The following is a 16,080-nucleotide window of genomic DNA, read 5'->3' as shown; positions in this document are numbered from 1 at the left end:
CTTCCTACAACTAGACCATGCTTTAGAGCATTACAATGTACTTCATAGATCCCAGCTTTAAAAAGCAAAGCAAAGCAAATATCTTCTTTCACCCAACATGTCCCCCTGTATGAAGTTCTGTTTCTCCAGCCATTTCATGGGAAGTCTCTTCCAAAGGAGAGTCTAACTTTCCCATCTCTACTTTTTCTCTTCCCGTTCTCTATAGAACTGTCTCTAGAATCCATACAGGCCATGTGTGGTCATCATCACTCAACAGCAAAGAATCTTGCAAAATTACCAGTTTCTCCTCATCACCAAATGCACTGAGCAACTCAGTCTTCATCTTCCTTTACCTGCTTGTAACATTTGAGACAGAAAACTAATCCCTTCTTCTTCTTCTTAAAATGATACCCTCTCTTCTTTTTTTCTCCTATGCCACGGGGTAGTCTCCTTCAGTGTCTTTGTGCAGTTTACATTCTGTAAATTCACACAGTGGCGTGTATTATTGTCAGCAGGAGCCTCATAGCTTGTCCTGTCTCCTATCTCTCCCCGTCTTTCCAAGTCCAAGACACCTGACTTTTGCTCCCTGGGCGCCTCCGTCTTCTCAGGCTTCTAGGCTCTGGTGCTTTTTGTCCCCTCCATTCTGAGGTGTTCTTCCCTCAGATCATCACGTGCCTTTTTCTCTGTTTATTCAGGCCTCTGCTCAAGTATCAGCTCCTAAAAGGAGCCTTTTCTGACAAGTTTATCTGAAATACTGGCCCCGTTTTACTCTGTACTTTTCCCCTGGCTTCCGTGCCCCCTAAAAGTTATTATAAATCTATATCCGCAGAAATGCAAGTTCAGTGAGGCCAGAAACTTTTACTGTCCTGTTTACTACTATGTATCCAGCATCTAAACACCTATTAGATATAAAACTCAACATATTATATCTATTGAGTGAATAGAGAGATAGATGAATGTCAGTCACATCTCTGCCAAAAAAATTTTCAGTGACTCCTTATTGCCCTTGATATAATGAAATTCCATGGCCTGGCCTAAGAGACCTTTCATAAAAAGAGTACTAACCTCAGAGTGTTTGTTTAATACATGTTCATACTTGCAAAGCACCTATAATATGCCCGTGCTGTGCTAAGTTGCTTCAGTTGTGTCTGGTTCTTTGCGACCCTATGGACTGTGTGTAGCCCAGCAGGCTCCTTTGTCCATGGGACTCGCCAAGCAAGAATACTGGAGTGGGATGCCACGCCCTCCTCCAGGGGGTCTTCCAGATGCAGGGTTCAAACCCATGTCTCTTATGTCTCCTGCTTTGGCAGACAGGTTCTTTACCACTAGCACCACCTGGGAAACCCATAATGGTACCTGATGTATAGTATAAAGATTCAGAACGTGTTGGCTATTAGTAGGAGTAGTAGTGTTTTTTTTACCATTCGTATTAACCCTCTTCTTGCTATGTAGATTTATGCCTTGACTATTGCAGTTGATTCCTGCTTATCTTTAGGTCTCCTAAAGCTGTCTCACCCTCTGCATTTCCTTTCCTGATTCTTTGACCCTGTTGGGTCCTTGGCATTCATCAGCTAGCACTGGTGGCCCAGTCATGTGCATTTTAATATTTCTTACTTGCCTATGCTTCCCTAGATGGTCAGTATTAGATGGAAAGCAGACACAGTGCCTCAATCAACTTTGTAACCATGAACCTATCACAGGCGTAGCATGTAGTAGTTACTTAATAAGTACCTACTTAATAAGTTTAGCTTCAATTAAACACTTACTTGGAATCATTCTCCCCTCCAGGGTTCTCAGTACTCCAAGAGGAGCTTTGCACTGCCCAGCACAAGCAGAAAGAGGAGCATGCTGCTTCTAAAGAGGACGAGGCCTCTGACCACCCTCCCATCGTCTCAGAGGAAGACATTTCTGTTGGTTACTCCACTCTTCAGGATGGCATCCCCAAGACTGAGGGCGATGGCTCTGCAACAGAGCTCCTTCCCCAGACTCAAAAGGAGCAAGTTCAACAGGATTTCTCAGGGAAAATGCAAGACCTGCCTGAGGAGTCGTCTCTTGAACAGCAAGAATACTTGTGAGTTCCAAAAGAAAGGCTGTGCTGGGTCAGTCCAGAGATGCCAGCCAACATGGCTAGGGTGCCAGCCATATCCAAGCATAAAGCGTTTTCAGATAGTTCTCAAATGACACGAATAACAAATGCCAGAACTAGAGGAAAAGAAGCAAGATATTTAATAGACATCATGTGACAGCATTGCATGGCACAAGTCTGCTTGAACCAATTTCCAATTTGGTCACCTTGGGTGAATGCCTAAGCCCTTTGAGATTCTGTTTCCATATCTATAGATTATGATAGTAATATCCACTTTATTCACCTTACAGGGTCAAAGGTCAAAGGTGTTTCTCTGAAGGCATTGTTGACACTGTAGACTGTGCGGTCATGACTTGTGTTTCTGCTGTACCTCACTTCTCTGTGTGCGTGCGGGTTGTGTTCTGACTGGTGCAGAGTGTGAACAGGGCCAGTGCAGGAGAAACCACCACAAAGCTATGAGGTGGCTGACAGTAAATATAGAAATGCCACACAAATTACGCACACAGATTGAAAGACCATTAGAGGTTGGAATGGGAGTGAAGAGAAGTCGTCTGGAGAGCTTCTGGCTAAAGGAAGCTGCAGAGTGCAGTGAGCTTAGAACTCAAGCTCTGGGCTTCCTGGAAGCAAAAGCAAAAGAAAGTTTCTTAAATGACACTTGTCTAGAAAACCAACCAGATCATGAGAAAGGCAAGCGTGTCCCCGCCCTGAAATGTGAGAATAGTGTGTCAGGAGGCTCTTTGTTGTTGAGTGAGCTCTATGCTGAAATCACTGGATTTGGAGAAAATGGGCATTGAGATGACCTTGCCTTCCGCAGAGCACCGCCTTCTCACCCACCCGCCTTTAGATTGTAGGGGAGAACATAAAGGAGAGGCCAGGAAAAGCGAGAAGGAAGAAGGAAAAGCTGGGAAGCAAAGAGGGACTATCAGAAAAGCACTCGGGGCATTTAACATCTATAGAGTGACAAAATTATAATAAAGTAGGGGAACATTTTTTTTTATTTTAGAAATTGGGATGATAGGAACTTCCCTGGTAGTCTAGTGGCTAAGACTCCATGTTCCCAATGTAGAGGACCTGGGTCCAATCTCTGGTCAGGAAACTAGATCCCACGTACCTCAACTAAGACCTGGTGTAACCAAATAAATAATTATTTAAAAAAGAAATTGCAATTATAAAGATTGTGTTACTTAAACTATATCAATAGAAAAAGTTTCAATACCAAAAGATCTTATCAAGTAATAATGATTTTCCAGAGATATAACAAGAATCTCCCTCTATTTATGATTATGGTAACTATATTTAACATGGGGTTTATATATTGCTTTTTAAAATTTTTGCCAAATTTTGGTCTTGCTTCAGAAGCCTATTGTCCACGGATTTTTCTTATATAAACCTCCTCAGATCATCAATATTACCTTGAGTTGTCAAAGAAAGATGAAATTATTTATTTATTAATATCTCATATTATTTATTACCCTACTTTGTAGAGATTAGGAAATGGTAATACATTTGAGAATAATTTTTATCTTTTTAAAGCGCATCTTTCCCAGTCAATGCTACATCAATGTGCTGTAACTATATTTTACATACAATTTTTGTTCACATTTCATTTCTTGGCCAAGTTTAGAAACATATTTAGACTTCCATGGACTATGAAGACAGATTTCATCTTCCCTTCCTTCAACGGGGTCACAAATGCCTGTGTTCTCATGGTATACTGGGGCTTTTCCGTTTCAGCGTGACAACCCCAGGGACAGAAATGTCAGAGACTCAGAAGGCCACGGAAACATCGGGCTCCCCCACCAAGACACCTGAGGAAATTGCCACCCCTTCCGAGGAGGAGAGGCTGTATCTCCAAACCCCAACATCGAGTGAGCGGGGAGGCTCTCCAGTTGTGCAGGAACCTGAGGAGCCCCCCGAACGCAGGGAGGAGAGTTCACCTCGGAAAACCAGCCTCGTGATCGTGGAATCGGCCGAGGACCAGCCTCAGGCCTTCGAGAGGCTTGATGAAGAGGCTGCTTTTCAAAAGGTAAAATCTCCTCTGTTTCTTTTCCCACGTGGAACAAAGCTCCACACCCTCTCCCATGTGCATTTCTCCAGTGACCTGTTTTTTTCACAGAACAGCTTGCCAAATTAATTAACTTGGGCCATGGGAAGCCCACCAATCCCTTTTAAAAACCTGAGAACCCGTGAATCTAGAAAGAGAGTAGTACATGGTTCTAATTCTAGCTCTTTGACCATCAGCCCCAGTTTTATAGTTGGAAACCCTTTTGCTAAGAAAAATGAGCATTGGGGTGAAATAATATACCTGATATTACCTTTCAGAATTATCTTATAAATAAAGACGACTAGTGAGGGGAATTGACCGAGCATCAGGTAAGCTGGCCAGCCGTGGGAGAGTGCTGGAATCTGCCCTCGTGGCAAGTCTGTCTGTGCGGTCAGGTGATAAGCACACCACCTGTGGGTATTGAGTGGGGTTTACCTCCCAAAACAAATGTTTCTCATTAGGGGAAGTATTATTTCCAAGTAAGAGCTCCTATTTATTTTAAGAATGACTCAGGAAAAGGACATTACACCTACATTGACGGCTGGTTCCAAAAGTCAGAAAACCCATAGCGGCATGAGTATGCATCACTGTCTCTTCTTTGTTTTTAAGTGAGGTTTTGATATTGTGAAGACAGGTGGAGACCATCTTAAGAAACTGAGTTGAACCATTTATTCTCAGAACACGGTCTGAATGGTTCGTATCGCTCCCTCCTCTGAACTCCTGGATCAGAATGAACCCAGGGAGGGGAAAGGACAAGAACCGGCATTTTCAATAGCTCCCTGAAGGAGTCACACACACACACACACACATACACACACACACACAAGTGTGAACATCTTTCTGAATTAAACTTAATGTAAATTAAATTAGATATATTTTTCCTTTTTTGGATTTAAAAACATTTTATATGTCAGACTATTTTTAAAGCATGCATATACATCTTTTAGGAAAGAATGTTTTATAAAAGAATTAAGACTCTGGAGGGAAAATATCTTTGGGCTTAACATCTACATTTGTTTTTGTTCACTCTGAGTGTGATATCTGCTGGCAAGATTTCTAAAACCATAGTTTAAAATTAGGGGAGATCCAGGCAGATAAGAACTGCTCCAAATTTTGGCAGCTATTTTAAATAATGAATTCATCCCATGAATGGATGTTTATTCCAAGTTTGCATTTGTACAGCCTTTATTCATCTCTCAAGTTCTTGGCTTAAATGAATTCTAGTAAAAATGTTTCATAGATGCTATCTGAACTTAAAAGTTGCCAATTTTAGTCTAAGAATCTGTAGGCTAACTGAAGTGTACACTTGAAACAATTATCTGGATAATTCATATATTTAATCTGTCCTATGCATATGAATACATTTTGATAAATTTCCCTATATTCCACATTATTTATATGGGCCTGTTCTACTTATTCTTGATGAATTTCTAATTCTTTCTCTTAAGCTTCCTATTTTGACCCTTTTCATCTCATGACCCTGACTTAAGGGTCCAATTTCAGTCACTTTTCTTCCTGACCATATTTCTAGGCAGCAGATTCCTAAGTGTACTTAAAGTATAATTTGGCTTGGAATTTACATGTTTTCCTGCAGCAGGAAAGAATATGGAAATATAACTGATATTTTAAAGTATGTTGACAAAATTTAGTTGAGTAATCTTTTCTATGTTTCAATAGAATTTTTAAAAATAGCATTCCATTAGGAAAGAATGATTCCATATATGTGCTCCCGTGAGATATGTTATCATCTAAAGTTATGATCTTAGCTCCACCTTTGGCTTTGGGCCAGACCCATAAAATTGGATTGGCCTCTGCACCTCAGCTCCTGTGCACAGGGAGTCTAATACTATTCATAGCCTGTCTTCCTTGATGGCAGGGAAACTCACTACTGGCCAGATAATAGCTACAGGAAATTTTGACTTCCTGCAGAAAGTTCTGCTACAAGCATAGTATTTCTGTGCCTTTGGTGGGTCATTCCAAGCCTGAGCCCAAGAATCAACAGCTCACTAGAGTTTCTTGTTCTGCCCGTGATCTGTGTCTACATCAGGAGTTGAAGTCCAAGAAGAATGGGCAAGTTGCTTCTTTCTTCTGATGTATTTTGACGGATGGGTGCTCAGGCCACTCTCAGAATTTCAGATTTTTTTTTTAATTCAGTAAACAAAAAGCTATATTCTCGGTGAAGTCTGAGCCCAGCATGTGCTGTTTTCATCCCTCCTGGCTTTTCCACCAAAGCCTCCACGAATAGAACTTGCAGAAACCACTGTGGGCTAAAACAGAAACCTGTAGTGAAGAGACATTCCTTAGCATGATAAACAAAAACCCTGCTTCCATGCTTCCACCAGGAGCTAACAGAGGAATTAGGTGAGCTGGAGGCCAGCTCAGATGAGGAGGCGATGGTAACAACCAGGGTTGTCCGCCGACGATTGATTATTCAGGTACCAGTTGTTCCGTTACTGCACGTCCAGGACACTTCTGTCCCCATAACCCTTTGAGAGTGACCAATCTGGAGTGGAGGGCTTGGCATGCTCCTTAGGTAGTGCATGGCCTTCAGAAAGCAGATCCTTAACCCTCCTAAGTTCTGTTTGTAAAGAAATGCAGCAGTAATGACATCCACAGCCTCCCTCTGAGAGAACGAACAGCAAGAGCAAGATTTAGCATCTCCAGCTCCACCCACCTCACCTCTGGCTGATCTATTTTTGTTTGTTTGTTTAAATTTGAGCTAACTTTGGTCAGATTTTCTAGCATGTTATTACCTCTTTTTTTTTTTTTTTAAACTTACTACGTGACAGGATTTGGCATCTCAGCAATGCTTCTCAAAGCTCCTTTAATTTTCTAACCTTCCTTGCATTATAAGCACTTGGGAGTAGTTCTTCAGCACTGATGTCAAACACGGAAGTGACCCTTTTCTCTCAACTGTGTAGGGAGATGATATGCCTGACATACCCCCAGAAACAGTCACAGAAGAAGAATACATCGATGAGCATGGACACACCGTGGTAAAGAAGGTATTATCTTAAGTATCTTAGCATGATTGATTCAAGTTTCCTGTCTAAACGTGTATCAGTACCCTGGCACCGTCCCTTAAAAACAAGTTACATGAGTAAAATATCTTCTAGGTTACTAGGAAAATCATTAGGCGGTTCATCTCCTCTGACGGCACAGAGAAAGAGGAGATTACGATGCAGGGAGCACCACAGGATTCTATCAGCGTTGATGAAGGGGATGGTTATTCCAAAGTCATAAAGCGCATTGTATTGAAGAGTGACACCGAGCAGTCAGAGGTGAGCCCACAACGTCTCCAGAACTGACTTTATGGAGAGGTGTGAAATAGAGCTCACAAGAGATGGACGAGATAGTTCATTCCTGCTGGCCTCACTTCTCCCCCTTTATAAGGCAGTCTGTGTTTAGTTACACGTTGATTTTTTTTTTGTCTTCGTGATTTGGAAAATTTTTAAATAACCACGAGGGAGATTTGTAACCACTGTACTCATTGTCTTTGGTCCTTTTCATTTCCACTTTCTCATTAATTCAATTGACAGCAGCAGACATCCAAAAGTCAAAATTTAAAAGACAGCAATCCTATTAGCTGGCAAGTGGTAGATTCTGAAAAAAATCTTGTGCCAAGGCACTGTGGTGCCGTGCCCAGTCAGTCACCGCAGCCTTCTCTAGGGCACCTTTGATAAATACTGGATTTCTAAACTTTTGCATTTCAGAGTCACTGAAACCAGGATCCAGAAACTCCCTTGATTTGTAGCTTTATTTCTTCCTGTTTTACTTCCCTCTTTCAGAAGCGTATTTACTCTCTTTGACATGTAATTTGGGACATTCTCACCATCTTGCATCCATTCACATCCTCAAAATTTTATTATTACACACACGAGGTTCTCTAAACATCTACATTTTCAGTTTCTCATGTCTCTGTAAGTTCCTTCTTTGATGGTTAATTTTGTCTTCATAATGTCAGAACAACCCATTTACACTTGGGAAAAGAGAGTTCATCTGCAGGGCACTGGGTTGCATTGCACTGAGCAGCCAGTTCCTCAGCCATGAAACTTCCTGACCAACCTCTGTCCAAGCAACGAATTAAGTGGCTGATTTGGTGCTGTGTCTGTATAGTCATTACATAGATGTTACCAATTGATCGTAGTCTTTTTCTGCTTCTTGTTGACAAAATGCTGTCTTTAAGATACACCATTGTAGCATGTGGGTTTTGGCGTAGAAAAGTTCATCACTGTTACATCTTGGTCATCGAAACTGTATACTGTGTGTCCTTCATTCATCAGGTAACTTTGTCTGAGCCCAGCATTCTGTCCAGTACCTCACAATTTCAGGCTGAACCAGTGGAAGGCCGTAGAGTCAGCAAAGTTGTTAAGACAACTGTGGTCCATGGTGAGAGGATGGAGAAACATCTGGGGGATTCTAGTTTAGCCACTGATCTTCCTTCAGCCAAAGATGACTTTGAAGAGGTATAGAAGCATCATCACTTTGTCTTTATGTGTGTGCTTTGTGTTTGAGAAGAAAATGATTTATCATTGTGTCATTCCATACCTGTACTCATGGAAGGATGCAGAATAATTCAAGAGCGTAGAATTCCTATTTGAATAATGTGTACAGTGAAATAGTTTTCCTCAACTTGTGTTCATTTGAGCCACCTGAAGAGTTTTTAAAAATCCACATGACCAGGATTCCCTTCAGCTCATTCTGGATCAGAATCTCCAAAGTTGGGGCATGATGGTACCTCTTGCCTAAAAGTCTCAGAACTGACTTGTACTTCCAATTAGTAAGGGAAAGAATTAGATATTGCCCCTTATTTTTGCTAATGGATATTCTCAGATATTTCCAATAATAAGCGTTAAAGAAGATTCAGATATCGTTCATAACCATAAATAAATCAAGCATTTATAATTAAGTTCTGATTTTCAATAATTATGAAATGGGTCCACAGCACAGTGATCTCCATAAACACTTACTACAATACAAAAATTCCCCAAATTTTGAAAACCAAAACAAATTTTTAAAGTTAGTAGCAAGCTAGTTTGGCAGAAAAACTTAGTGTGAACTGACAAGGAATTGTAATGACTTGGAGTCTTTTTTATTCCAAAAGAATGAATGTTCATGTTTTACTATTGATATATTAATGGGTGTGATTTCAGGATGCTGTCCCTACCCCAAATGAGATATTAGAATATATAGTGTATACCTCATATTACCTTTCTAAAATCCAAAAAGAAAAAAACCCTGAAATTTGAAACACATCTGGTCTCAAAGATTCAGCTAAGGGCTGGTGGGCGTGTGCAAAATACATCTATGAAACATTCTTTGCTATTGAAACATTTTGAAGTTAAATCTTATGTGCATGCCCTCTTTTATACCCACAGTATGCATTGAGATTATATATGAATGCCTTAGGATATTAAGAGCATACTTTATTCATACTACTTTTAGTTCTTCAGATTTGACACCTGGTGAACTTGAACTATCAAAAGAAGAATCACCTGAGTTATACACTTCGGGCTTTGTTTGTTTGTTCCTTGTTTTTGCCTCTGGTCGTTATTGATTGTATTTGTCATTAAAGTCTGCATTGTGGAGAGGAGCAGGGTGAGGTGAGGAGGAAATTAGAACTCAACCAGTATAGGTAGGGACAACTGTGGAGTAGTTGAACCAGTCTCCTTCATGAATGCAAGAAATTTTACAGACCTGTTAAATAAAACTTGATCCTTAGGTCTGCTCCTAAGAACTGCTTTTCTTTATCCTTTCAAGCATGTATTTTTATATTGACTATCCATTAAGCAGAGTGATAGATTAAGTTAAAGTCTATGGTTTATGATAGACTTTGTCTTGTTCTGTTTTTTCCTTATTTCAGGCTTTGAGTTACACAGGTAGCCACATGAAAGTCTACTCCCCCAGTTTAGTAGAGAATGAAGTCCTGAAGGAGGATGGATCAATAATTAGAAGGTTTGGGTTAGCATGGGGTGATGCTTTGCCAACTAACACTTTTTAAAAGTTTTCTAATATTAAGAAAAGATAAATAGAATCCACACATCTACCCTAAAACCCCCTTGGAAGCTACAGACTCACCCTGCATTTTAAGACTTCCATCAAGTGATAACATCTGTCACTGTATCATTCCTGAAGTGTTCTCCTGATGCTTTAAAAGTAATACTAAGGTGCTTCCCTGGTGGCTCAGTGGTAAAGAATCCACTTGCCAATGCAGGAGACTTGGGTTCAATCCCTGGTCCAGGAAGATCCCACATACCACGGAAATGAAGAGCCAGCACAGCCATAAATAAATAAACAAAGAAAAAAATTTTAAATACTAAGACATGATAATGGGAGAAGGCAATGGCACCCCACTCCAGTACTTTTGCCTGGAAAAACCCATGGACAAGGAGCCTGGTAGGCTGCAGTCCATGGGGTCGCTAAGAGTCGGACACGACTGAAGCAACTTAGCAGCAGCAGCAGCAAGACATAATAATAGTCAGATGACTTTTAGACAGTCACTTCCTAGATTTCAGGAAGTCACCAATTTCATTGGGCCAACCATCTCGGATATTCCATTGTAGAATAGAGTTCAGTTCAGTTCAGTCACTCAGTCATGTCTGACTCTTTGCAACCCCATGAACTGCAGCACGCCAGGTCTCCCTGTCCATCACCAACTCCCAGAGTTCACCCAAACTCATGTCCATTGAGTCGGTGATGCCATCCAGCCATCTCATCTTCTGTGGACCCCTTCTCCTGCCCCCAATCCCTCCCAGAATCAGAGTCTTTTCCAATGAGTCAACTCTTCGCATGAGGTGGCCAAGGTATTGGAGTTTCAGCTTTAGCATCACTCCTTCCAAAGAACACCCAGGACTGATCTCCTTTAGAATGGACTGGTTGGATCTCCTTGCAGTCCAAGGGACTCTCAAGAGTCTTCTCCAACACCACAGTTCAAAAGCATCAATGTTTCGGTGCTCAGCTTTCTTCACAGTCCAACTCTCACATCCATACATGACCACTGGAAAAACCATAGCCTTGACTAGACAGACCTTTGTTGGCAAAGTAATGTCTCTGCTTTTGAATATGCTATCTAGGTTGGTCATAACTTTCCTTCCAAGGAGTAGGAATCAAATTAAATTGCTCACAAATTAATCTAGCTGAAGGCAATGGCACCCCACTCCAGTACTCTTGCCTGGAAAATCCCATGGGTAGAGGAGCCTGGTAGGCTGCAGTCCATGGGGTCACTAAGAGTCAGACACGACTGAGCGACTTCACTTTCACTTTCACTTTCAGCTCAATCTTGGTAAATCTTTCCTTTGATGGGTTTTTGTCTTTAACAAGCTGTTTCATGATTCTGCATGTGAGTGGTAAATAACATGAGCATGAATTTGATACCCATGAAGCTGAATGTACCTAGTGAGGCTGAAACCAGGGACTTTAATAAATTCAGAAAATATTATAAAAGCAGTAAGCAGCTCATATCTGTGCATATGAACAAGGATTAGCTCTGAGGCTTTCTGGTCTACCCTCATCCCCATTGCTTGTTCGATGTGTAAACTTGGGCACCATTACCTCACTTCTTTCTGGGCTTCTAGCAGTGCCGTGTGTATTAACAAAATGTTCTCAGCTTCTCATTGAAGACACAATGGAAATTGAAGTTACTGCTGTGCTTTTCATTTCAGTGAGAAGAAAAGAAAGATTGTCATTTATAGTACTCTACAAGGCTATTTTTAGCCTGTAGAACATAATAATTAGAACAGTGAAATTAAAGGTTCTGTCACAATTCCACCCTCCAACCACATGTGAAAAACAGCCCCAGCTAGGAATTTAAGAGAGAGTAATTGCTCACAGAACTTTAAGAATGCTATATAAATTAAGGATAAAGTGCTTTTTATACTCTGAACTCTTACATCTTTTACTCAGTTATGCATATGGGACCACATAAACCACGCACACCCTAGCATCATGAGATCTTAAGATGGAGTTAGATTGAGACCAGTTCATCCAAAATTCTCAGTGACAGCTGGTGAATTTGAAGCCAGGAATATAGACATCTCAGTCCAGTCCCACAGCTACTTAGTTTATGGAAGTCTATTTGTGATCCACAACACTTCATCTTACATGTTGCTGAAGACATTTGATCATACCCACTGCTCCCCGATAGGCATATAATTCATTCCACTGTTTGAGTTGTATATGTAAGTGTATTCATAAACACATTCATTGACATATGTGGACACACAGCACCAAGAAGTGTCCTCTGATAGAAGCTTAACCCCCAATGCCAGTGCCCTAAAGGTTTATACTAGATCTTGGTGGCAATAGCAGAAATTTGCATTTTGGATGAAAAAAATATATATGGATGCTGAATAGTTATAAAACAATCTGACTTCAAGCACTGGCGCCAAATTTGATGTTTTACTCAAAAGGAACAAATGAAAGTTTGCTTGCAGATACAAAATAATTCAGGTAGACTCAAAGGAAAGGGGAGATAAGAGAACACAAGAGAAGGAAGAAGACAAGATGTCCAAAGGTAAGCCGGAAGTGTTTTGATTGAAGTCAGCCATTTTAAAAACCACGGTGATCTTAACAGATGTGTAGAGATGTCAGAAGGAAGAATTAAGCTTAGGGAATTAAGCTTAGGGAATTAAGAAGCATTAGCTTAGGGCAGCCCGTGGGCAGAACCCTCAGCTTCTTGACACTAGGAATCGGTAAGGAAAATACTGGGTAAAGCTTAAAAAACTGATACATCCAATGCTGGTATAAAGTTGGTCCCTATGGCCTCATGGTTATAGATTCAAATCCTGAAACCTTTGATTTTTGGCCCTGTTGTATAATAACTGAGTTATTTTTTTTTATTTGGAGCACTGCTTAAATTCTCTGAGATCCAGTTTCCTTACTTGCTATATAATAATAGTACCTGGTCCATAAGACATGTTTACCACATATTTGTGGAATGAAGAATTGTATTTACAAGCAGAGAGGGAGCAAATCACAGTATGATCACTTTGCAGTAAAGATGCAGGAAAATAATCATACCAATATAACAGTACATGGAGATGAAGCAGTGCCCTAATCAAAACAGGCATGAGTGTATGGTTAGTTCTTAAGAGAATCATATGAAAACATCATTTCATTTATTTGAAATATTTCTTAAAGTTTAAAAAAAAAATACTCCTTGTTCCAGAATACGTTTTAGAAATTTCATGAGTCATTTAAATAGGAGAGCTGTGTCTAAAAGAAAGAAGTGCAGAGATGGCTGTAGTTGGTAGTAGCCCAGGACAGAGGCGTCAACAGTAAGTATCACTTTCATGTCTTAGGTCCTCTCATACCAAAGGTAGTGGCTGCCTTTAGCAGGAAAGAAAGAACGTAACATTCTCTTGTCTGCTTTCCTCCAGGACGACAATGAGTAAAGCTAGAACCCAGAAGAGGGCTGTGGTGAAGGACCAGCAGGGAAAACGCATTTACTTGGAGCACCTGGAGGATGTCCCAGAAGCGCTAGACCAGGACGACCTCCAGCACGACCTCCAGCAACTCCTTCGGCATTTCTGCAAGGAGGACTCGAAGCAAGAGGCCCAGTGAGGGGCTGCCCAATTCTCACACCAGAAACCACACCTTCACTCAATATGCAACGTCCCGTTTCATTAGAGGAGTGACCTCACTGGCCTGATTAATGGGATACCCTGACATTTCACTTTCAGCAAACATGCGGCATTTGGTTTGAGTTTTCCCCCATCCTCTTTAACTGTAAGCTAATTTGTGACCAAAGATAGCATCCCTCACTCTGGATGCTGTATCCACTGCTCTGTTGTGTCTGTGCTGACCTGGGACCTGGCCACCTCCGTTGTTCTTCTTGGCTTCTGCACAAGCTCCATGAAAATCCATTCAACGGGAGAACTTCACCTGCGGACCTCTTCAAATGATGACACATAGGAATCCTTCCAAGAGATACCCGTGTACGATGTATATAGCTAATGCTCAGACGAACACTATATTAAAATTAAAACCACTGCCTATCATGACTACACTGGGCATCACGGAGTGAAAGGCCTCTAGAGGAATTGCTGAACCACAGTTCGTTAAGATATTGCTAACACAATCGAATGATAATACAGTTCTACCACAAAAGAAGCACTTCAGACCTACCATGTCCTTAGAATTTCCAGAGTAGCTCTGGCTCCTAGTTAAAGATGGGTTCATAACCTTGAAGAACTGTCCTAACTAAGCACTTAGCGCTGGTGCTGGCCAGCCATGATTTATGACTCTCCAGCCGTCATCGAGGGCGGGGAGGCGGGGAGCCGAGGCAACGAGATGAAGCAGTGAGGTGTTGAGTTGCCAGTAGCAGCATCCCACAGCTGTCTAGCATCTTCAGGTCCTTTAGATTTGGGACATGTTGGCAGGGTATTTTAAAAAGCTAAAACTACTGTAGTTTTCCAGTTTTCATTGCTGCTTTAGCAAACCACGCTGTCTTATTGGTGGTACTTTCTCCTGGCCACTGCACTGTAGATAATTCATCAGAAACAAGATTTGCCCAACACAAATGGTTGAACTCCTTCACCATGTTGAAGTGGTTTCTTCTTTTTTTTTTCTCCAGGTTTATATCTTCTCTAATACCTGCATGTAGCATTTAAGAATCAAACCACAAACCCCTCTTCTAATCACATCGATGGTTTTCATTCTTTTTACCCTCAGCAAGCACTTTTCACTTTTCTGCTAGGTCTGTTTTTAGCTTGCAGACGAGATTGAGAAATCCTGAAAAATTTGGTTTGGGTTTAAAATTTTTAGTTTATTTATTTGAAATCCGAACTCCCTTGGAAACTCTGAAGTGCATTTGTGCACTTCCCTGTCTGTCTGTTTCAAAGAAGGGACTTTGATCAGCTGAGTGATTTCCATGTCCTATTCCTCATTCCTCTAGTGGTTGAAGCTGTGTAGCATTTTAACATATATATATTCACAAATATATTCATATAAACAGTATACATTTTGAATCAGTTATTTGTTAAAGAAAAGTATATTCAATGAAGATGAAATTTAAAAATTTTAAAAACCAGAGTCTATCCTCCAGGGATTGAACATTTTCCAATTCTATCTGGTCTTTTCCTGTTGTGCAAAAATGACTCATTGTTCCGAATGTCAAAAACAAAGATGACAAACAATGGTACTTCTTCATTTCAAGTAACGTTGCCAAGAGAGAAAATTTCCTGGGAGGGAGGTTTCCCACAAGCCGAATCTGCTAAGCCTCAAATGATAGCACTTTTTGGCAATTGGATAGGAAATAAAGCATTCTTTGGCAGCCAAAATGAGTGAGGCCAGTGGTGAAACTTTTCAAGCGCACCATGGCCTTGTTGTCCAAACCTTCACTGGAGCTCAAGAAAAGCACTTCTGTTGTGTTATTTGCAGTGCAGATGATGTCTGTAACAACATAATGGTTATTCACCTTTTTTTTTTCTTTTTTGGTTTTGATTTTTGCTGTGTAATCAAAAAACTTGAATACTGTGAGAAGAAGTGAATTTTCAGTTGATGAATCAGCATCTTGTTCCCATGGTGATAACACTAATTGAATATATCTATGAGGGCATGTATTAGTTAACGGAAAAAATACAACACTAACAATACATAGCTGCAATGTGTACAATGGCTGATTTAATTAAATAAAATGTACAAGTGTTAAATGTGGCAACGGTGATTTGTTCTTCTTTATCACTCACCTTTGATTCCAGGAGATGACAGATGAATATTAAAGAGATGAAATAGATGTGAAGCCTGAAGGAAGACACACTGGCTTTTGTTCTTGTTTGGGAACTGAATATGCTTCATGCCCAATGCTGTTAAGCACTGGGAGAAACAGACTGTATTCTGTCCTGAAAGAATTTTTATTGTTATGCAAAAGGAGAAAAACAATGATTTATTTTTAGTTTTAGGATCATGAGTAAATGAGAAATGGGAATTTGGGGGCCTGGAAGAGATGAGAAGAGGGGCCATGATTCACCTC

The 16,080-nt window shown here is 40.6% G+C and overlaps 1 protein-coding gene across 17 annotated transcripts in view; it reads left to right on the top strand.

The window, feature by feature from the left end:
- Positions 1-15,764, top strand: part of ANK2 (ankyrin 2) — a 581,957-nt gene extending 566,193 nt beyond the window's left edge. For 7 of the 17 annotated variants that reach the window (XM_061419346.1, XM_061419344.1, XM_061419345.1 and 4 more), the window contains 7 exons: positions 1,768-2,050; positions 3,800-4,091; positions 7,031-7,114; positions 7,226-7,390; positions 8,393-8,575; positions 9,973-10,064; positions 13,487-15,764. In XM_061419346.1, the coding sequence (XP_061275330.1) occupies positions 1,768-2,050; positions 3,800-4,091; positions 7,031-7,114; positions 7,226-7,390; positions 8,393-8,575; positions 9,973-10,064; positions 13,487-13,670 (1,283 nt within the window). In that variant the 3' untranslated portion in view covers positions 13,671-15,764. Of the gene's footprint in view, positions 1-1,767; positions 2,051-3,799; positions 4,092-6,451; positions 6,545-7,030; positions 7,115-7,225; positions 7,391-8,392; positions 8,576-9,972; positions 10,065-13,486 lie in introns of all 17 variants that reach the window. The other 10 variants (XM_061419338.1, XM_061419339.1, XM_061419337.1 and 7 more) reach the window with 2 other exon arrangements.
- The last annotated feature ends 316 nt before the right edge of the window (positions 15,765-16,080 follow it).

This window comes from Bos javanicus, chromosome 6 (genome assembly GCF_032452875.1).
Source record: "Bos javanicus breed banteng chromosome 6, ARS-OSU_banteng_1.0, whole genome shotgun sequence".
NCBI lineage: Eukaryota > Metazoa > Chordata > Mammalia > Artiodactyla > Bovidae > Bos > Bos javanicus.
The sequence above is the reverse complement of the archived record's forward strand: the minus strand, read 5'-3'. Positions and strand labels throughout refer to the sequence as shown.